The following is a 20004-nucleotide window of genomic DNA, read 5'->3' on the forward strand; positions in this document are numbered from 1 at the left end:
AACACCCCGTGTATACAGACACCAATCACTACTGTATAAAACACCCCGTGTATACAGACACCAATCACTACTGTATAAAACACCCGTCCCCGTGTATACAGACACCAATCACTACTGTATAAAACACCCGTCCCCGTGTATACAGACACCAATCACTACTGTATAAAACACCCTGTGTAAAACACCCGTCCCCGTGTATACAGACACCAATCACTACTGTATAAAACACCCCGTGTATACAGACACCAATCACTACTGTATAAAACACCCGTCCCCGTGTATACAGACACCAATCACTACTGTATAAAACACCCGTCCCCGTGTATACAGACACCAATCACTACTGTATAAAACACCCCGTGTATACAGACACCAATCACTACTGTATAAAACACCCCGTGTATACAGACACCAATCACTACTGTATAAAACACCCCGTGTATACAGACACCAATCACTACTGTATAAAACACCCGTCCCCGTGTATACAGACACCAATCACTACAATACACCCGTCCCCGTGTATACAGACACCAATCACTACTGTATAAAACACCCCGTGTATACAGACACCAATCACTACTGTATAAAACACCCCGTGTATACAGACACCAATCACTACTGTATAAAACACCCCGTGTATACAGACACCAATCACTACTGTATAAAACACCCGTCCCCGTGTATACAGACACCAATCACTACTGTATAAAACACCCCGTGTATACAGACACCAATCACTACTGTATAAAACACCCGTCCCTGTGTATACAGACACCAATCACTACTGTATAAAACACCCGTCCCCGTGTATACAGACACCAATCACTACTGTATAAAACACCCCGTGTATACAGACACCAATCACTACTGTATAAAACACACACCCGTGTATACAGACACCAATCACTACTGTATAAAACACCCGTCCCGTGTATACAGACACCAATCACTACTGTATAAAACACCCCGTGTATACAGACACCAATCACTACTGTATAAAACACCCGTCCCCGTGTATACAGACACCAATCACTACTGTATAAAACACCCCGTGTATACAGACACCAATCACTACTGTATAAAACACCCCGTGTATACAGACACCAATCACTACTGTATAAAACACCCGTCCCCGTGTATACAGACACCAATCACTACTGTATAAAACACCCCGTGTATACAGACACCAATCACTACTGTATAAAACACCCGTCCCCGTGTATACAGACACCAATCACTACTGTATAAAACACCCGTCCCCGTGTATACAGACACCAATCACTACTGTATAAAACACCCCGTGTATACAGACACCAATCACTACTGTATAAAACACCCGTCCCCGTGTATACAGACACCAATCACTACTGTATAAAACACCCGTCCCCGTGTATACAGACACCAATCACTACTGTATAAAACACCCCGTGTATACAGACACCAATCACTACTGTATAAAACACCCCGTGTATACAGACACCAATCACTACTGTATAAAACACCGTCCCCGTGTATACAGACACCAATCACTACTGTATAAAAACACCCCGTGTATACAGACACCAATCACTACTGTATAAAACACCCCGTGTATACAGACACCAATCACTACTGTATAAAACACCCGTCCCCGTGTATACAGACACCAATCACTACTGTATAAAACACCCCGTGTATACAGACACCAATCACTACTGTATAAAACACCCGTCCCTGTGTATACAGACACCAATCACTACTGTATAAAACACCCCGTGTATACAGACACCAATCACTACTGTATAAAACACCCCGTGTATACAGACACCAATCACTACTGTATAAAACACCCGTCCCCGTGTATACAGACACCAATCACTACTGTATAAAACACCCCCCGTGTATACAGACACCAATCACTACTGTATAAAACACCCCGTGTATACAGACACCAATCACTACTGTATAAAACACCCGTTGTATACAGACACCAATCACTACTGTATAAAACACCCCGTGTATACAGACACCAATCACTACTGTATAAAACACCCCGTGTATACAGACACCAATCACTACTGTATAAAACACCCCGTGTATACAGACACCAATCACTAGTGTATAAAACACCCCGTGTATACAGACACCAATCACTACTGTATAAAACACCCCGTGTATACAGACACCAATCACTACTGTATAAAACACCCCGTGTATACAGACACCAATCACTACTGTATAAAACACCCCGTGTATACAGACACCAATCACTACTGTATAAACACCCGTAAAATCACTACTGTATAAAACACCCCGTGTATACAGACACCAATCACTACTGTATAAAACACCCCGTGTATACAGACACCAATCACTACTGTATAAAACACCCCGTGTATACAGACACCAATCACTACTGTATAAAACACCCCGTGTATACAGACACCAATCACTACTGTATAAAACACCCGTCCCCGTGTATACAGACACCAATCACTACTGTATAAAACACCCGTCCCCGTGTATACAGACACCAATCACTACTGTATAAAACACCCCGTGTATACAGACACCAATCACTACTGTATAAAACACCCGTCCCCGTGTATACAGACACCAATCACTACTGTATAAAACACCCCGTGTATACAGACACCAATCACTACTGTATAAAACACCCCGTGTATACAGACACCAATCACTACTGTATAAAACACCCCGTGTATACAGACACCAATCACTACTGTATAAAACACCCCGTGTATACAGACACCAATCACTACTGTATAAAACAACCCGTGTATACAGACACCAATCACTACTGTATAAAACACCCCGTGTATACAGACACCAATCACTACTGTATAAAACACACCCCGTGTATACAGACACCAATCACTACTGTATAAAACACCCCCGTGTATACAGACACCAATCACTACTGTATAAAACACCCGTCCCGTGTATACAGACACCAATCACTACTGTATAAAAACACCCCGTGTATACAGACACCAATCACTACTGTACTGTGTATACAGACACCAATCACTACTGTAAAAAACACCCCGTGTATACAGACACCAATCACTACTGTATAAAACACCCCGTGTATACAGACACCAATCACTACTGTATAAAACACCCGTGTATACAACACATCCGTCCCCGTGTATACAGACACCAATCACTACTGTATAAAACACCCGTCCCCGTGTATACAGACACCAATCACTACTGTATAAAACACCCGTCCCCGTGTATACAGACACCAATCACTACTGTATAAAACACCCCGTGTATACAGACACCAATCACTACTGTATAAAAACACCCCGTGTATACAGACACCAATCACTACTGTATAAAACACCCCCCGTGTATACAGACACCAATCACTACTGTATAAAAACACCCCGTGTATACAGACACCAATCACTACTGTATAAAACACCCGTCCGTGTATACAGACACCAATCACTACTGTATAAAACACCCCGTGTATACAGACACCAATCACTACTGTATAAAACACCCCGTGTATACAGACACCAATCACTACTGTATAAAAACCCCGTGTATACAGACACCAATCACTACTGTATAAAACACCCCGTGTATACAGACACCAATCACTACTGTATAAAACACCCCCGTGTATACAGACACCAATCACTACTGTATAAAAAACACCCCGTGTATACAGACACCAATCACTACTGTATAAAACACCTCCCCGTGTATACAGACACCAATCACTACTGTATAAAACACCCGTCCCGTGTATACAGACACCAATCACTACGTGTATAAAACCCCCCGTGTATACAGACACCAATCACTACTGTATAAAACACCCCGTGTATACAGACACCAATCACTACTGTATAAAACACCCGTCCCCGTGTATACAGACCCAATCACTACTGTATAAAACACCCGTCCCCGTGTATACAGACCCCAATCACTACTGTATAAAACACCCGTGTATACAGACACCAATCACTACTGTATACCCGTGTATACAGACACCAATCACTATGTATAAAACACCCGTCCCCGTGTATACAGACACCAATCACTACTGTATAAAACACCCGTCCCCGTGTATACAGACACCAATCACTACTGTATAAAACACCCCGTGTATACAGACACCAATCACTACTGTATAAAACACCCCGTGTATACAGACACCAATCACTACTGTATAAAACACCCCGTGTATACAGACACCAATCACTACTGTATAAAACACCCCGTGTATACAGACACCAATCACTACTGTATAAAACACCCGTCCCCGTGTATACAGACACCAATCACTACTGTATAAAACACCCGTCCCCGTGTATACAGACACCAATCACTACTGTATAAAACACCCGTCCCTGTGTATACAGACACCAATCACTACTGTATAAAACACCCCGTGTATACAGACACCAATCACTACTGTATAAAACACCCCGTGTATACAGACACCAATCACTACTGTATAAAACACCCCGTGTATACAGACACCAATCACTACTGTATAAAACACCCCGTGTATACAGACACCAATCACTACTGTATAAAACACCCGTCCCCGTGTATACAGACACCAATCACTACTGTATAAAACACCCGTCCCCGTGTATACAGACACCAATCACTACTGTATAAAACACCCCGTGTATACAGACACCAATCACTACTGTATAAAACACCCGTCCCTGTGTATACAGACACCAATCACTACTGTATAAAACACCCCGTGTATACAAACACCAATCACTACTGTTTAAAACACCCCGTGTATACACTCCCCAATCACTACGGTATAAAACACCCGTCCCCGAGTATACAGACACCAATCACTTGTACCGTATAGAAGCCGTGAGGTTTACAGCCAATGTCAGATTGTTGTAGATCAATCCTATTACACTAGGTGTACCTGGAAACTCAGTAAGTATTTGATATCTCATCATCACGAGTTTTCCTACGTCACAGGCGTCATGCTCGTACTAAACATCAAAGAATTTACAACTGGTATTTATAGAATGCACATGTAATACTTGCCGGGGTGATCCGGTGCTGTAAAAGCTATTCTCTCGGGTTGAATCGCCAGTTTCATCAGGTAATTTATAGTTTTACTGCGTTCCTTCCAAACAGATTAGACAAAAAATTATTTTAAATCTTAAAATTGGATCGGACATTGAATTGTATTTCGATTAGAACTCGTTATCTTGTACGGTCCAGTGTTTACCCCCAAAAACATTTAAGGCTTACAAAAATTGGAATGTTACTTTTGTCAAAACAAAATAGTACATGATAAGATAGCACATCACCTGAAGGTACAGTTTGATTTTAAAGCTAAATAAGTTACTGAAGTTACCAATATTTACAGATTACATTATCATAAGCCAAAGGACAAATCAAAATGAATTTCTGATTTACATATTGTGAGTACTAATGTACATCTCTAACAGTGAAATACAGCATCATGTCACAGATCTTATCGTGTTCAAATTAACTTCTTAGATATTTCCAAATATATATATATGTATTTCAAAAAGCTATCGAGTTCTTGTGTAATCGAGAAAACAACTGAAAAGCATCACGGGAAGAAAAAAATTCTGGATCCGTAGTCCAAAAGGCGAACAAACTTTTCAGACCTGTTTCTGACAGGCAGGAGTAAGATATTGTTGGTCTGACTTCAGGACTAATAAACTGTCGGTTTGATGTGCTGGTTTTAGCGTATGTAGCAAATGCATTCCAAAAATCATTAACCTAACAAAAGAATGCGTACGCACGTTGCGTAACGCGGGAAAACGTTGTCAATAATCAATATTACATTATACGGGTAACCTCACTTCACACACAACAACTAGTTGATGTTCAGGTATACTCTGAACCTATAGATGTTACAATAACGGGATATTTCGTGGTCAGTAGATAATATGGTAAACCGGCGAGTTCAATTCACAAAATTTAGCTTTCAAGTAACTATAGGCGCATCCGTGCTATAAAACTTGTGAAAATAAATCTCGACTTTGAAAAATCACTGAAAAGGAAAACGCGAAATGAAGTTGCCAATAAAATACATATATTAACAATTTAGTAATATCTATAACTGTGATAAATAGTTACGAGGAGTTTTATAATAAAGTATTTTCCTGCACATGAACATGTATGGGTACTCAATGTTTACAAGAGAAAGCACTACACACTCTCTTTGAGAACATGAAGTCAGCTGTTCTTTCTAATAACATAAAGATGTTTTCCAGGATAAGACAGGTTAAACTTACCTATGTGAACTCAATCTGTAAGGGCTCAGACGCCTAGTGACATGTTTGATAATGTGTTGTTTATTGAACTCTATAAAAAATAATTTCAGTACACAGATTATCCTATCATACGTCAATATCCATCACTTCTGATGAAACGTTACATTCAGGGAAACCCGTCCATAAAATTTCTGAACACGATTATAAAACTCCTCTTAACTAACCATTTTAACCCCTCATGCTTTGTTCGTTTTTGGTTCCTGTCCAATGTGAATATTACGCCGATAGTACATTACGTTCTCAATCTTTTGAAATAGACATTGTTTATTTGCGTGTCTAAAAATATTCTCTGTATATTTAATTGTTGTACTTGACGGATGGTAAACAAAGCAACCCTGTTCGGTAGGAAGTCGTACAATAGTATTATGTAATGCCAATAACAACACTCAGTTTTAGAGTGTAAACAGTTAAGAGTTTCCTGTCATTAGAGGGGGGATGGAGTTCTCCATTCTTTATTAAAACCAAGGAAACTTAGGGCATTGATATCTTCATAAAGATCCTTGGATCTGTCGTTTGGTACTTTTAAAACGACGTTTTGTTTTTTGCAAAACCGTATTGGGGCTTTGAATGATCCACCACCTCTGGGTCTGTATGATACCGCGGTAACTGAATGCCTGATACCGGGGTAACTGAATGCCTCAAGTCTTCCATCTCTGGGTCTGTATGATACCGCGGTAACTGAATGCCTCAAGTCTTCCATCTCTGGGTCTGTATGATACCGCGGTAACTGAATGCCTCAAGTCTTCCATCTCTGGGTCTGTATGATACCGGGGTAGCTCAGGTTCGAATCCAGTTTGAGGTTGATATTAATTAATGACCACATATCGATGGTTTTTTCACCGGGTACTCCATCTTTCCTCTGTCTCGTGCGCACTGAAAGAAAATTGCAAATTGATTTATAATTCAAATATTTTTTTTTATTGAAATTTAAATGGCCAGATAAATAAATTGTACATCATAATATGATTAAAATTGAATGATAGCGTACTGCGCAAGATCATATGCCATGTTTACTTCCAGTTCCAACATGGCGTAAGGTCAATGTTTTTCTTTTATTTTTGGTAAACTGAAAAATACCATTTATTTTTTGGAAGGTACTGAAAACAAATATTTGGTCCTTAGTTGTCGTCATCTCATGATACAACAATCAATATATATATCTATTAGATTATCTATCGGCTATGGAACTGTTAGGTGATAAGACCGGTCAAACCATACTAACAGGTTATAGGTGTCCGATGTGATGGTAGGATGTGAACACGAGCACTAAGAGAAGTAGACACTTACTATTGGTTTCGTGCTCCTCTTATAGAGTAATCGTGGCACGCAGCTTGTGTCTGATATCGATCTATCTGCTAGCCTCAACAATCTAGTGCACACATTCATATGACGTTCTATGTTACTGACGCTTCCATAGTGCACACATTCATATGACGTTCTATGTTACTGACGCTTCCATAGTGCACACATTCATATGACGTTCTATGTCACTGACGCTGCCATAGTGCACACATTCATATGACGTTCTATGTTACTGACGCTTCCATAGTGCACACATTCATATGACGTTCTATGTCACTGACGCTGCCATAGTGCACACATTCATATGACGTTCTATGTTACTGACGCTTCCATAGTGCACACATTCATATGACGTTCTATGTTACTGACGCTTCCATAGTGCACACATTCATATGACGTTCTATGTCACTGACGCTGCCATAGTGCACACATTCATATGACGTTCTATGTTACTGACGCTTCCATAGTGCACACATTCATATGACGTTCTATGTCACTGACGCTGCCATAGTGCACACTTTCATATGACGTTCTATGCTAATCATATGACGTTCTATGCTAAGGACGCTGCCATAGTGCACACATTCATATGACGTTAGTGCACACATTCACATGACGTTCTATGCTAATGACACTGCAATAGTGCACACATTCATATGACGTTCTATGTTAATGACGCTGCCATACGCAGAGGCAGTCATTTAAGCATTGAAGTCTTTCAGTTGGCATTCATAGCAAATATGAATGTCAATTGGACAGAGATAAATTCCATGAAGCGCTAGCCGCTTCATGTTGGATTTGCTTCTGTCCAGTTGGCATTCATATTGGCAACGAATGCCAACTGAAAGACGTTCAATGCTTGTATTTACATCTGATTACAATTTTATGTTGACTTAATAAGGGATTTTGCATTCGTTATCGTCAAGGATGGAACAACTATTTGAACAGCCGTTTCCGTGATCACTGGCATGACAATTTTGACGTCACAATAATAATGACGTCATAATAAGCGATTGAAATTCATTGTCTATATGACTGCCAACTACACTTGGTAAGGTTACATAGTGGGACTGCGGTGAAAATGTAAATATATCTAGGTAGTCGAGTTATAATGAAACGTCGACTGAGTTGGTCAAAATCAATTTAATGACCAGAACTCGCCTGTTTGTAAAAGATGACTTTCTTGTTTTCATATTAAAGACGTTTTCTCATGTGGTATTAGTTTGTTGAATTCTCGTTTTAACCTAGATGAAAGTAATATATATATTTCCAAATAATTATCAATATTTGTAGCAAGTTTCTTTATGCAAATTTTATTTAAAAACAGACTTCTCTTGTTTGTAGAAATTGTATACAGGGAAATTAAGAAATGGCCCTTAGACGATGGGACCCCCATTTTTCCCTTATGAAGAACAACAATCTCTCCCATTTGATATGCACTAATAGAATCTTACATGGGTCTGTCTAGAGGACAGGGATCTCCCAACCCGAGTAAAAGATTTTGACTTGTCAACCTGAGGCTTGCCGATCGAGGGTTGACGGCAAAAATCTTTCACGAGGGTTGAGATATCTTACAAGGGTCTGTCAGGTGGACAGGGATATCTCAACCCGAGTGAAAGATTTTGAAAATTGTGAATTGTATGACTCCGGGGTCTCAAGTTTTACCCTGGGGAGGGGGTTAAGTTTACTAGGGAAAACACATTTTTGAGCATTATTTGGTCATGTTTAACAGGAAATTAGAAACGTTGTCAGAATTATCCCTATTAAATGGCCATTAAATCCTATTAACAAATTTTCCATGACTGACCCCTGGTGGCCTTAGGGGCGGGGCCAAAAGGGGTCAAATTAGCTAAAACTTCAAAAAATATTCTTCTGAAATTCTGGAACTGGTAGAATCAAATACTCTTCATAGATGGAAATTTCTTCAGAACATTTACAAAAAAATGTGAATTATATGACCCTGAGGTCTCAATTTTCTCCCTGGGGAGGGGGTCAAGTTTACTATAGTTTATGTAGGAAAAACACATTTATGAACATTATTTGCTTAGTTTTCATAGGAAATTAGTCAAACTGGGTTAGAATTATTAATCTGATATAGCATTTTAACATCATATCCATATTGATCCTGGCCGACGCCCAGGGGCCAGAGGGATGGGCCCAAATAGGGTTAAAATGGCTAAAATTTCAAAAATCGTTCTTCTGAATTCGCAGAAAACCAAATAATCTTCATAGATTAAAAAGTCAAAATTTATAAAATCACTGACTGACTTCAAGGGCCTGATGGGCCAATATATAGTGTTTATATGCCCTTGTTTCATTCTGTATCCGAACTCAGGTACTCAGGTGACCGTTCAGGACCATGGACCTCTTGTTATACGAGAACTCCGTCTTTTCTCAGTCGCTAATCCCACACAACCTTAAATACTATATTTACTAATAAGGCGTGAAATCCATCCCAATCAGACCCGTTGATCTGCCTAACTCACTTTGTACTGGTGAGCAGGTTAGTATACTATAACAGCTCCCTGGGGTACCATTGTCATTACCGGGAAGATAAACAAACGACGAGACCTGTCGACACATAAATACTAATGAAAAGACACCCGGTGTAAAGTCCTGGGGGACCTCGGACCTGTTACACGCTTGAATATGCTGAGTGATGTTAACTGGCTAATCAATGTACTAACAGTGCGGTGTGTTACGTTACACGTGTCCGCCCCATCGATCTAGGTAGAGGCGCCATTACAACAGCTGTTATCACATGCTAGTATCATTTAACAATCATTTACACATGTAAATATACATACGTTTATAATGGAGTTAATGTATTCAACACGAAACCTTTTTAACTCGATGTTAAAACTTAATCATTTAGTCACTTAGTTCGAATTATCCAAGTTCATAGCTAACGATGTAAAGTGTCACTTTGTTCGAATTATCCAAGTTCATAGCTAACGATGCTTAAATGTCTCACTACGACTGTCGCAATGTGTTCGAAATAACGATAGTCAACTGCCATCTGTTCGAGTTACTCAAATTCGAACTAACAATGTTCAACTGGCGCTCTATGTTGGAGCTATAGCTATCCATGTTTAGAGCTAGCGATGTTCAACTGGCGCTCTATGTTGGAGCTATAGCTATCCATGTTTAGAGCTAGCGATGTTCAACTGGCGCTCTATGTTGGAGCTATAGCTATCCATGTTTAGAGCTAGCGATGTTCAACTGGCGCTCTATGTTCGAGCTATAGCTATCCATGTTTAGAGCTAACAATGTTCAACTGGCGCTCTATGTTGGAGCTATAGCTATCCATGTTTAGAGCTACTGCCATTGTGGTCATGCTAACCATGCTCAGCTTGTTTGTTTGTTAGATTAAATTTACCTCCTATTAACAGTCAGGGTCATATAAGGACGGCCTCCCATGTATGCGGTGTGAAGCGTGTGTGAAGTGCGAGGTGCGTGTTTTGGGAGACTGCGGTATGTTCGTGTAGTGTCTTCTTGTATAGTGGGACTGTTGCCCTTTTATAGTGCTATATATCTGAACCATGTGGCCAAAGACACCAAGTAACACATCTCACTCGGTCACATTATACTGACAACGGGCGAACCAGTCGTCCCATTCCCGTTATGCTGAGCGCTTAGCTAGAGCAGAAACTACCACTTTTATAGACTTTGGCGTGTCTCAACTAGGGGACAGAACCAAAAGCCTTCCTCACAGGGACGAACGCTCGACGGAAGGCCAAAATTGAAGTGGTGTCAAGGGAGACGTTAGGAAGAAGAGAAAAGATAAGATCTTTTTTTGCTTGTACGACGAATGCATATCATTCACCTTTATACATTTTTTAGCAATGCCCAATAACGAATAAAGAGACACGACATGGTGTAAACCCGAAACTGGAAATACAAGTGTGACTTGTCCTACAAAATGGTTTTCACTAGGGTACTCCGGATTCTCTACTAGTCAGACTTGTCCTACAAAATAGTTTTCACCAGGGTACTCCGGATTCTCTACTAGTCAGACTTGTCCTACAAAATGGGTTTCACTAGGGTACTCTGGAATCCTCTACTAGTCAGACTTGTCCTACCAAATAGTTTTCACTAGGGTACTCTGGAATCCTCTACTAGTCAGACTTGTCCTACAAAATGGTTTCACTAGGGTACTCTGGAATCCTCTACTGGTCAGACTTGTCCTACAAAATGGCTTCAATAGGGTACTCTGGAATCCTCTACTAGTCAGACTTGTCCTACAAAATGGTTTTCACTAGGGTACTCCGGATTCTCTACTAGTCAGACTTGTCCTACAAAATGGGTTTCACTAGGGTACTCTGGAATCCTCTACTAGTCAGACTTGTCCTACAAAATGGTTTTCACTAGGGTACTCCGGATTAATACATACTTTTTATAAAACAGACATACTTTATTTTCCTCATGCTGTTAACGCATCTAGTAGCAAACACAATCTTAAATGGTAACGAAATTGATGTCTAAATGTTCGCTCTTATCTGTAACAATTTACCATGGGAAATATTCTCCACTAGCTCACCTGACTTTTGTATTTGCACCACATAGCCACAACATAAACTCCTGTCTTGATATTGGAAATATGGCGAGGCCATAATCGTTGCTTATCTCGGCTGTTCCTCTAGGCGTTTGATGTTTTCTGACGCCATTACGCGATCATGTTTTACAACCTCCGTACGGAGTTCTTTATGGCCGCTGATTTCTACCGAGCAACTCTCTACAATATGTCCTAAAATATTACAGCGGTCCTGACCAGCTAGACCACTAGCCTTACCTACTCTATAGGTCGTGGTGGCCGAGTGGTTCAGAATTTTACCACATTTCCTCATATTGCGACACCGAAGTGTTGTAAGTGAAGATGTCCCGACATCCTAACACTAACCCTCGACCTCTAGGTCATGAGTACGAAACCCAAGTCGGAGGACAATTATCATGTATTGTCCATTGCTGGTTTTTTCCCGTTGATATTATGATCCCGATCATTAAACTTTCTCGCAGTCGTCATATGCTCCATGATGGATGTGATGTTTGCTTCAACATAAGATCATTGTAAGATGGTTAATAATAATTATTAATTGTATGTTTGTTGAGGACAATCATTATAAATTAATATTAATTATCTATTATTATACATTTCAGTGGCGTGGTCACGGTTGACATTGACCTTGATAGTCGTGACGTCAATCAATGTGTTACGGATGAAGGACTTTTCTCCTACTCCGACAAGTGTCCACCAGAAACTACACAGGTACGATTCCTTACACCAAGTAACGCTTTAAATGATAAAAGGCAGTAGGCTCACAAATGTGACATTCGTGCTTGAGAGATCAGAATAACAGAAAGTCCAAACTCGAGCCTAAGTTACTATTTATATATCACTTGATTGTACAAGGTTGTTATAACAATAAGCTAACATCAATAAAGGTCCATAATTAATATTTTTATATAACGGTTGTAAGAAAGACTCTAATTCCCCTACAACGCATAGAAGCGAACATATACATGTACATGAAGACTGTATAACAAATTCCTAGATCCGTGTAATTAACATACAGTAATGTACACTTCATTTCTTTGCTTGTAGTGTGAACACCAGCCGGGACATGGATTAGCGTTAGGCAGCTACGTCTGTGTGTGTAGGGATGGATTTTATTTCCCAAATACTAGTACTTCCGGCCAATTCTACTCGGGTTCTTTGCTAGAAAGTGTTTATTTAGAGAATATCAACAATGGGACTAATTTTACCGGGGAAGGATTTCAGTGTGTGCCGTGCCTCCGCGGATGTACACAGTGTGTGGATAGTACACCTTGTATGGCGGAATACAATATATTATTACGCGGGATTCCGCTCGGAATTCAAAGCTTTTGTATAACAGTAACACTCGTTATAGCGGTGGCTGTAATTCGTCTACGTAAAACCAAAGTGAGTACCGAATGGCCCAACTCCAAAGCCGAAATTCTCTCTTTCTCATTGCAGATAGAGTTTATATATAGTTAGCCCCAACACAGTCTAAAGTTTTAGATGTTGTAATCATAGTGTAAACCTTCCCGTAAACCTATGATTAAGGAATTAAAGTTAAGGAACGTTGATAAAACTAGCCGGGTCTTGTTATGTAGATAACTTCAAAGCAATAAACAGAGTCAAGTTGGCGGAAATTCTGATAAAAACAGTAATGGTAACTGATTCTCATATTCTTGTGTTCAAAGGGACCTGTAACTCATATTCTTGTGGTTACAGGGACCTGATCGTACAAACATACATTTTTATATAGTCGGTGGTTTTATTCCGGTACGTCATCTATAGTTACAGACAAAGGACATCCTTGATTGACCCAAGCTTTTCATTGAACACAAAGAATACATTAAAAACTTGCAGTGTACTGATATGTAAAGCTTGACTCACACACATTGTCAGCTATGTTAAGTACATATACAGTATACACACTAAGATGTAAAGCTTGACTCACACACTTTGTCAGCTATGTAAAGTACCTATACAGTATACACACTAAGGTGTAAAGCTTGACTCACACACTTTATCAGCTATGTAACGTACCTGTACAGTATACACACTAAGATGTAAAGCTTGACTCACACACTTTGTCAGCTATGTAAAAGTACGTGTACAACATACACACTAAGATGTAAATATTGACTCACACACTTTTTCAGCTATGTAAAGTACCTGTACAGTATACACACTAAGATTTAAAGCTTGACTCACAAACTTTGTCAGCTATGTAAAGTACCTGTACAGTATACACACTAAGATGTAAAGCTTGACTCACACACTTTGTCAGCTATGTAAAGTACGTGTACAACATATACACACTAAGATGTAAAGCTTGACTCACACACTTTTTCAGCTATGTAAAGTACCAGTACAGTATACACTCTAAGGTGTAAAGCTTGACTCACACACTTTGTCAGCTATGTAAAGTACCAGTACAGTATACACTCTAAGGTGTAAAGCTTGACTCACACACTTTGTCAGCTATGTAAAGTACCTGTACAACATACACACTAAGATGTAAAGCTTGACTCACACACTTTGTCAGCTATGTAAAGTACCAGTACAGTATACACACTAAGATTTAAAGCTTGACTCACACACTTTGTCAACTATGTAAAGTACCTGTACAGTATACACACTAAGATGTAAAGCTTGACTCACACACTTTGTCAGCTATGTAAAGTACCTGTACAGTATACACACTAAGATGTAAAGCTTGACTCACACACTTTGTCAGCTATGTAAAGTACCTGTACAGTATACACACTAAGATGTAAAGCTTGACTCACACACTTTGTCAGCTATGTAACGTACCTGTACAGTATACACACTAAGATGTAAAGCTTGACTCACACACTTTGTCAGCTATGTAAAGTACCTGTACAGTATACACACTAAGATGTAAAGCTTGACTCACACACTTTGTCAGCTATGTAAAGTACCTGTACAGTATACACACTAAGATGTAAAGCTTGACTCACACACTTTGTCAGCTATGTAAAGTACCAGTACAGTATACACTCTAAGGTGTAAAGCTTGACTCACACACTTTGTCAGCTATGTAAAGTACCTGTACAGTATACACACTAAGATGTAAAGCTTGACTCACACACTTTGTCAGCTATGTAAAGTACATGTACAGTATACACACTAAGATGTAAAGCTTGGCTCACACACTTTGTCAGCTATGTAAAGTACATGTACAGTATACACACTAAGATGTAAAGCTTGACTCACACACTTTGTCAGCTATGTAAAGTACATGTACAGTATACACACTAAGATGTAAAGCTTGACTCACACACTTTGTCAGCTATGTAAAGTACCTGTACAGTATACACACTAAGATGTAAAGCTTGACTCACACACTTTGTCAGCTATGTAAAGTACATGTACAGTATACACACTAAGATGTAAAGCTTGACTCACACACTTTGTCAGCTATGTAAAGTACATGTACAGTATACACACTAAGATGTAAAGCTTGACTCACACACTTTGTCAGCTATGTAAAGTACATGTACAGTATACACACTAAGATGTAAAGCTTGACTCACACACTTTGTCAGCTATGTAAAGTACATGTACAGTATACACACTAAGATGTAAAGCTTGACTCACACACTTTGTCAGCTATGTAAAGTACATGTACAGTATACACACTAAGATGTAAAGCTTGACTCACACACTTTGTCAGCTATGTAAAGTACCTGTACAGTATACACACTAAGATGTAAAGCTTGACTCACACACTTTTGTCAGCTATGTAAAGTACCTGTACAGTATACACACTAAGATGTAAAGCTTGACTCACACACTTTGTCAGCTATGTAAAGTACCTGTACAGTATACACACTAAGATGTAAAGCTTGACTCACACACTTTGTCAGCTATGTAAAGTACCTGTACAGTATACACACTAAGATGTAAAGCTTGACTCACACACTTTGTCAGCTATGTAAAGTACCTGTACAGTATACACACTAAGATGTAAAGCTTGACTCACACACTTTGTCAGCTATGTAAAGTACATGTACAGTATACACACTAAGATGTAAAGCTTGACTCACACACTTTGTCAGCTATGTAAAGTACCTGTACAGTATACACACTAAGATGTAAAGCTTGACTCACACACTTTGTCAGCTATGTAACGTACCTGTACAGTATACACACTAAGATGTAAAGCTTGACTCACACACTTTGTCAGCTATGTAAAGTACCTGTACAGTATACACACTAAGATGTAAAGCTTGACTCACACACTTTGTCAGCTATGTAACGTACCTGTACAGTATACACACTAAGATGTAAAGCTTGACTCACACACTTTGTCAGCTATGTAAAGTACCTGTACAGTATACACACTAAGATGTAAAGCTTGACTCACACACTTTGTCAGCTATGTAAAGTACATGTACAGTATACACACTAAGATGTAAAGCTTGGCTCACACACTTTGTCAGCTATGTAAAGTACATGTACAGTATACACACTAAGATGTAAAGCTTGACTCACACACTTTGTCAGCTATGTAAAGTACATGTACAGTGTACACACTAAGATTTAAAGCTTGACTCACACACTTTGTCAGCTATGTAAAGTACCTGTACAGTATACACACTAAGATGTAAAGCTTGACTCACACACTTTGTCAGCTATGTAAAGTACATGTACAGTATACACACTAAGATGTAAAGCTTGACTCACACACTTTGTCAGCTATGTAAAGTACCTGTACAGTATACAATAAGATATAAAGCTTGACTCACACACTTTGTCAGCTATGTAAAGTACCTGTACAGTATACACACTAAGATGTAAAGCTTGACTCACAAACTTTATCAGCTATGTAAAGTACATGTACAGTATACACACTAAGATGTAAAGCTTGACTCACACACTTTATCAGCTATCTAAAGTACCTGTACAATATACACACTAAGATGTAAAGCTTGACTCACACACTTTGTCAGCTATGTAACGTACCTGTACAGTATACACACTAAGATGTAAAGCTTGACTCACACACTTTGTCAGCTATGTAAAGTACCTGTACAGTATACACACTAAGATGTAAAGCTTGACTCACACACTTTGTCAGCTATGTAAAGTACCTGTACAGTATACACACTAAGATGTAAAGCTTGACTCACAAACTTTGTCAGCTATGTAAAGTACCTGTACAGTATACACACTAAGATTTAAAGCTTGACTCACACACTTTGTCAGCTATGTAAAGTACCTGTACAGTATACACACTAAGATGTAAAGCTTGACTCACACACTTTGTCAGCTATGTAAAGTACATGTACAGTATACACACTAAGATTTAAAGCTTGACTCACACACTTTGTCAGCTATGTAAAGTACATGTACAGTATACACACTAAGATGTAAAGCTTGACTCACACACTTTGTCAGCTATGTTAAGTACCTGTACTGTGGAGCAACTTTATGTGTATCTAGGGGTATAAAAATTGAACATCTCTGCAATCAACTTTAATAGTAGATAGGTATCGACAATATCGACCCTGCTTAAGCAGTTACTGCTCTTTACACGTGTGCTGTGCATGTCATTGAAATATTAATTAAAATTACCTATATTGTAGTTGTGTGATGTTGAAACAGCTGTTTGTTCAGTATTGTTTTACAACGACAACAAACAACGATATTAAGTATTCTATATTCAGGCTATTCATTTTGGACGTCTTGCTCAGCAAGTTTATTAATGTGAAATACGTTTCTCCATGTTAATCCATAAGTAATTACTCTATTAGTTTGTATTCTCACTAGTCTGACATTTCATAATGACCAATCATAAATCGCTTCCTCCGAATATATTAACAAGAACGAACGATTTTGCAAGAGCTGTTAGAATGATTTTTTGTGAGTAGTCGTTTCTCCTTACATTGACATATGAACTTGAAGTACAGAGAGCATTATGGTTGTCAGAATATGACCTCTAGTGGGATGTGGTCAGATCCTCTATAAGAATGTGACCCCTAGTGGGATGTTGTCAGATCCTCTATAAGAATATGACCCCTAGTGGGATGTTGTCAGATCCTCTATAAGAATATGACCCCTAGTGGGATGTTGTCAGATCCTCTATAAGAATATGACCCCTAGTGGGATGTTGTCAGATCCTAGATAAGAATGTCACTCCTAGTGGGATGTTGTCAGATCCTAGATAAGAATGTGACTCCTAGTGGGATGTTGTCAGATCCTCTATAAGAATATGACCCCTAGTGGGATGTTGTCAGATCCTAGATAAGAATATGACCCCTAGTGGGATGTTGTCAGATCCTAGATAAGAATATCACTCCTAGTGGGATGTTGTCAGATCCTAGATAAGAATATGACCCCTAGTGGGATGTTGTCAGATCCTAGATAAGAATATGACCCCTAGTGGGATGTTGTCAGATCCTAGATAAGAATATGACCCCTAGTGGGATGTTGTCAGATCCTAGATAAGAATATGACCCCTAGTGGGATGTTGTCAGATCCTAGATAAGAATGTCACTCCTAGTGGGATATTGTCAGATCCTAGATAAGAATATGACCCCTAGTGAGATGTTGTCAGATCCTAGATAAGAATGTCACTCCTAGTGGGATATTGTCAGATCCTAGATAAGAATATGACCCCTAGTGAGATGTTGTCAGATCCTAGATAAGAATATGACCCCTAGTGGGATGTTGTCAGATCCTAGATAAGAATATGACCCCTAGTGGGATGTTGTCAGATCCTAGATAAGAATATGACCCCTAGTGGGATGTTGTCAGATCCTAGATAAGAATATACCCCTAGTGGGATGTTGTCAGATCCTAGATAAGAATATGACCCCTAGTGGGATGTTGTCAGATCCTAGATAAGAATATGACCCCTAGTGGGATGTTGTCAGATCCTAGATAAGAATATGACCCCTGGGATGTGTCAGATCAGATAGAATATACCTATGGATGTTGTCAGATCCTAGATAAGAACCCTAGTGGGATGTTGTCAGATCCTAGATAAGAATATGACCCCTAGTGGGATGTTGTCAGATCCTAGATAAGAATATGACCCCTAGTGGGATGTTGTCAGATCCTAGATAAGAATATGACCCCTAGTGGGATGTTGTCAGATCCTAGATAAGAATGTCACTCCTAGTGGGATATTGTCAGATCCTAGATAAGAATATGACCCCTAGTGAGATGTTGTCAGATCCTAGATAAGAATATGACCCCTAGTGAGATGTTGTCAGATCCTAGATAAGAATATGACCCCTAGTGGGATGTTGTCAGATCCTAGATAAGAATATGACCCCTAGTGAGATGTTGTCAGATCCTAGATAAGAATATGACCCTAGGGATGTTTCAGATCCTAGATAAGAATATGACCTAGTGGGATGTTGTCAGATCCTAGATAAGAATATGACCCCTAGTGGGATGTTGTCAGATCCTAGATAAGTATGATATGTTCAACCCCCTAGTGGGATGTTTCAGATCCTAGATAAGAATATGACCCCTAGTGGGATGTTGTCAGATCCTAGATAAGAATATGACCCCTAGTGGGATGTTGTCAGATCCTAGATAAGAATATGACCCCTAGTGGGATGTTGTCAGATCCTAGATAAGAATATGACCCCTAGTGAGATGTTGTCAGATCCTAGATAAGAATATGACCCCTAGTGAGATGTTGTCAGATCCTAGATAAGAATATGACCCCTAGTGAGATGTTGCCAGATCCTAGATAAGAATATGACCCCTAGTGGGATGTTGTCAGATCCTCTATTTACATTCGATTCAGATTGATTTAAAGCTGACAATGCAAGTTAAAAGTATACATTTTAGATTTGAAAAAAATTATGAATTTTT

General features: G+C 39.3%; 1 protein-coding gene across 1 annotated transcript in view; it reads left to right on the forward strand.

Annotated features, from left to right (window-relative positions):
- LOC138310498 (metabotropic glycine receptor-like) overlaps positions 1-20004 on the forward strand; it is a 41904-nt gene that overhangs the window by 5745 nt on the left and 16155 nt on the right. The window contains exons 2-3 of the mRNA XM_069251741.1: positions 12774-12882; positions 13219-13557. Coding sequence (XP_069107842.1) covers positions 12774-12882; positions 13219-13557 — 448 coding nt within the window. The remainder of the gene's footprint in view (positions 1-12773; positions 12883-13218; positions 13558-20004) is intronic.

The sequence above is a fragment of the Argopecten irradians genome, chromosome 16, assembly GCF_041381155.1.
Source record: "Argopecten irradians isolate NY chromosome 16, Ai_NY, whole genome shotgun sequence".
Lineage (NCBI taxonomy): Eukaryota > Metazoa > Mollusca > Bivalvia > Pectinida > Pectinidae > Argopecten > Argopecten irradians.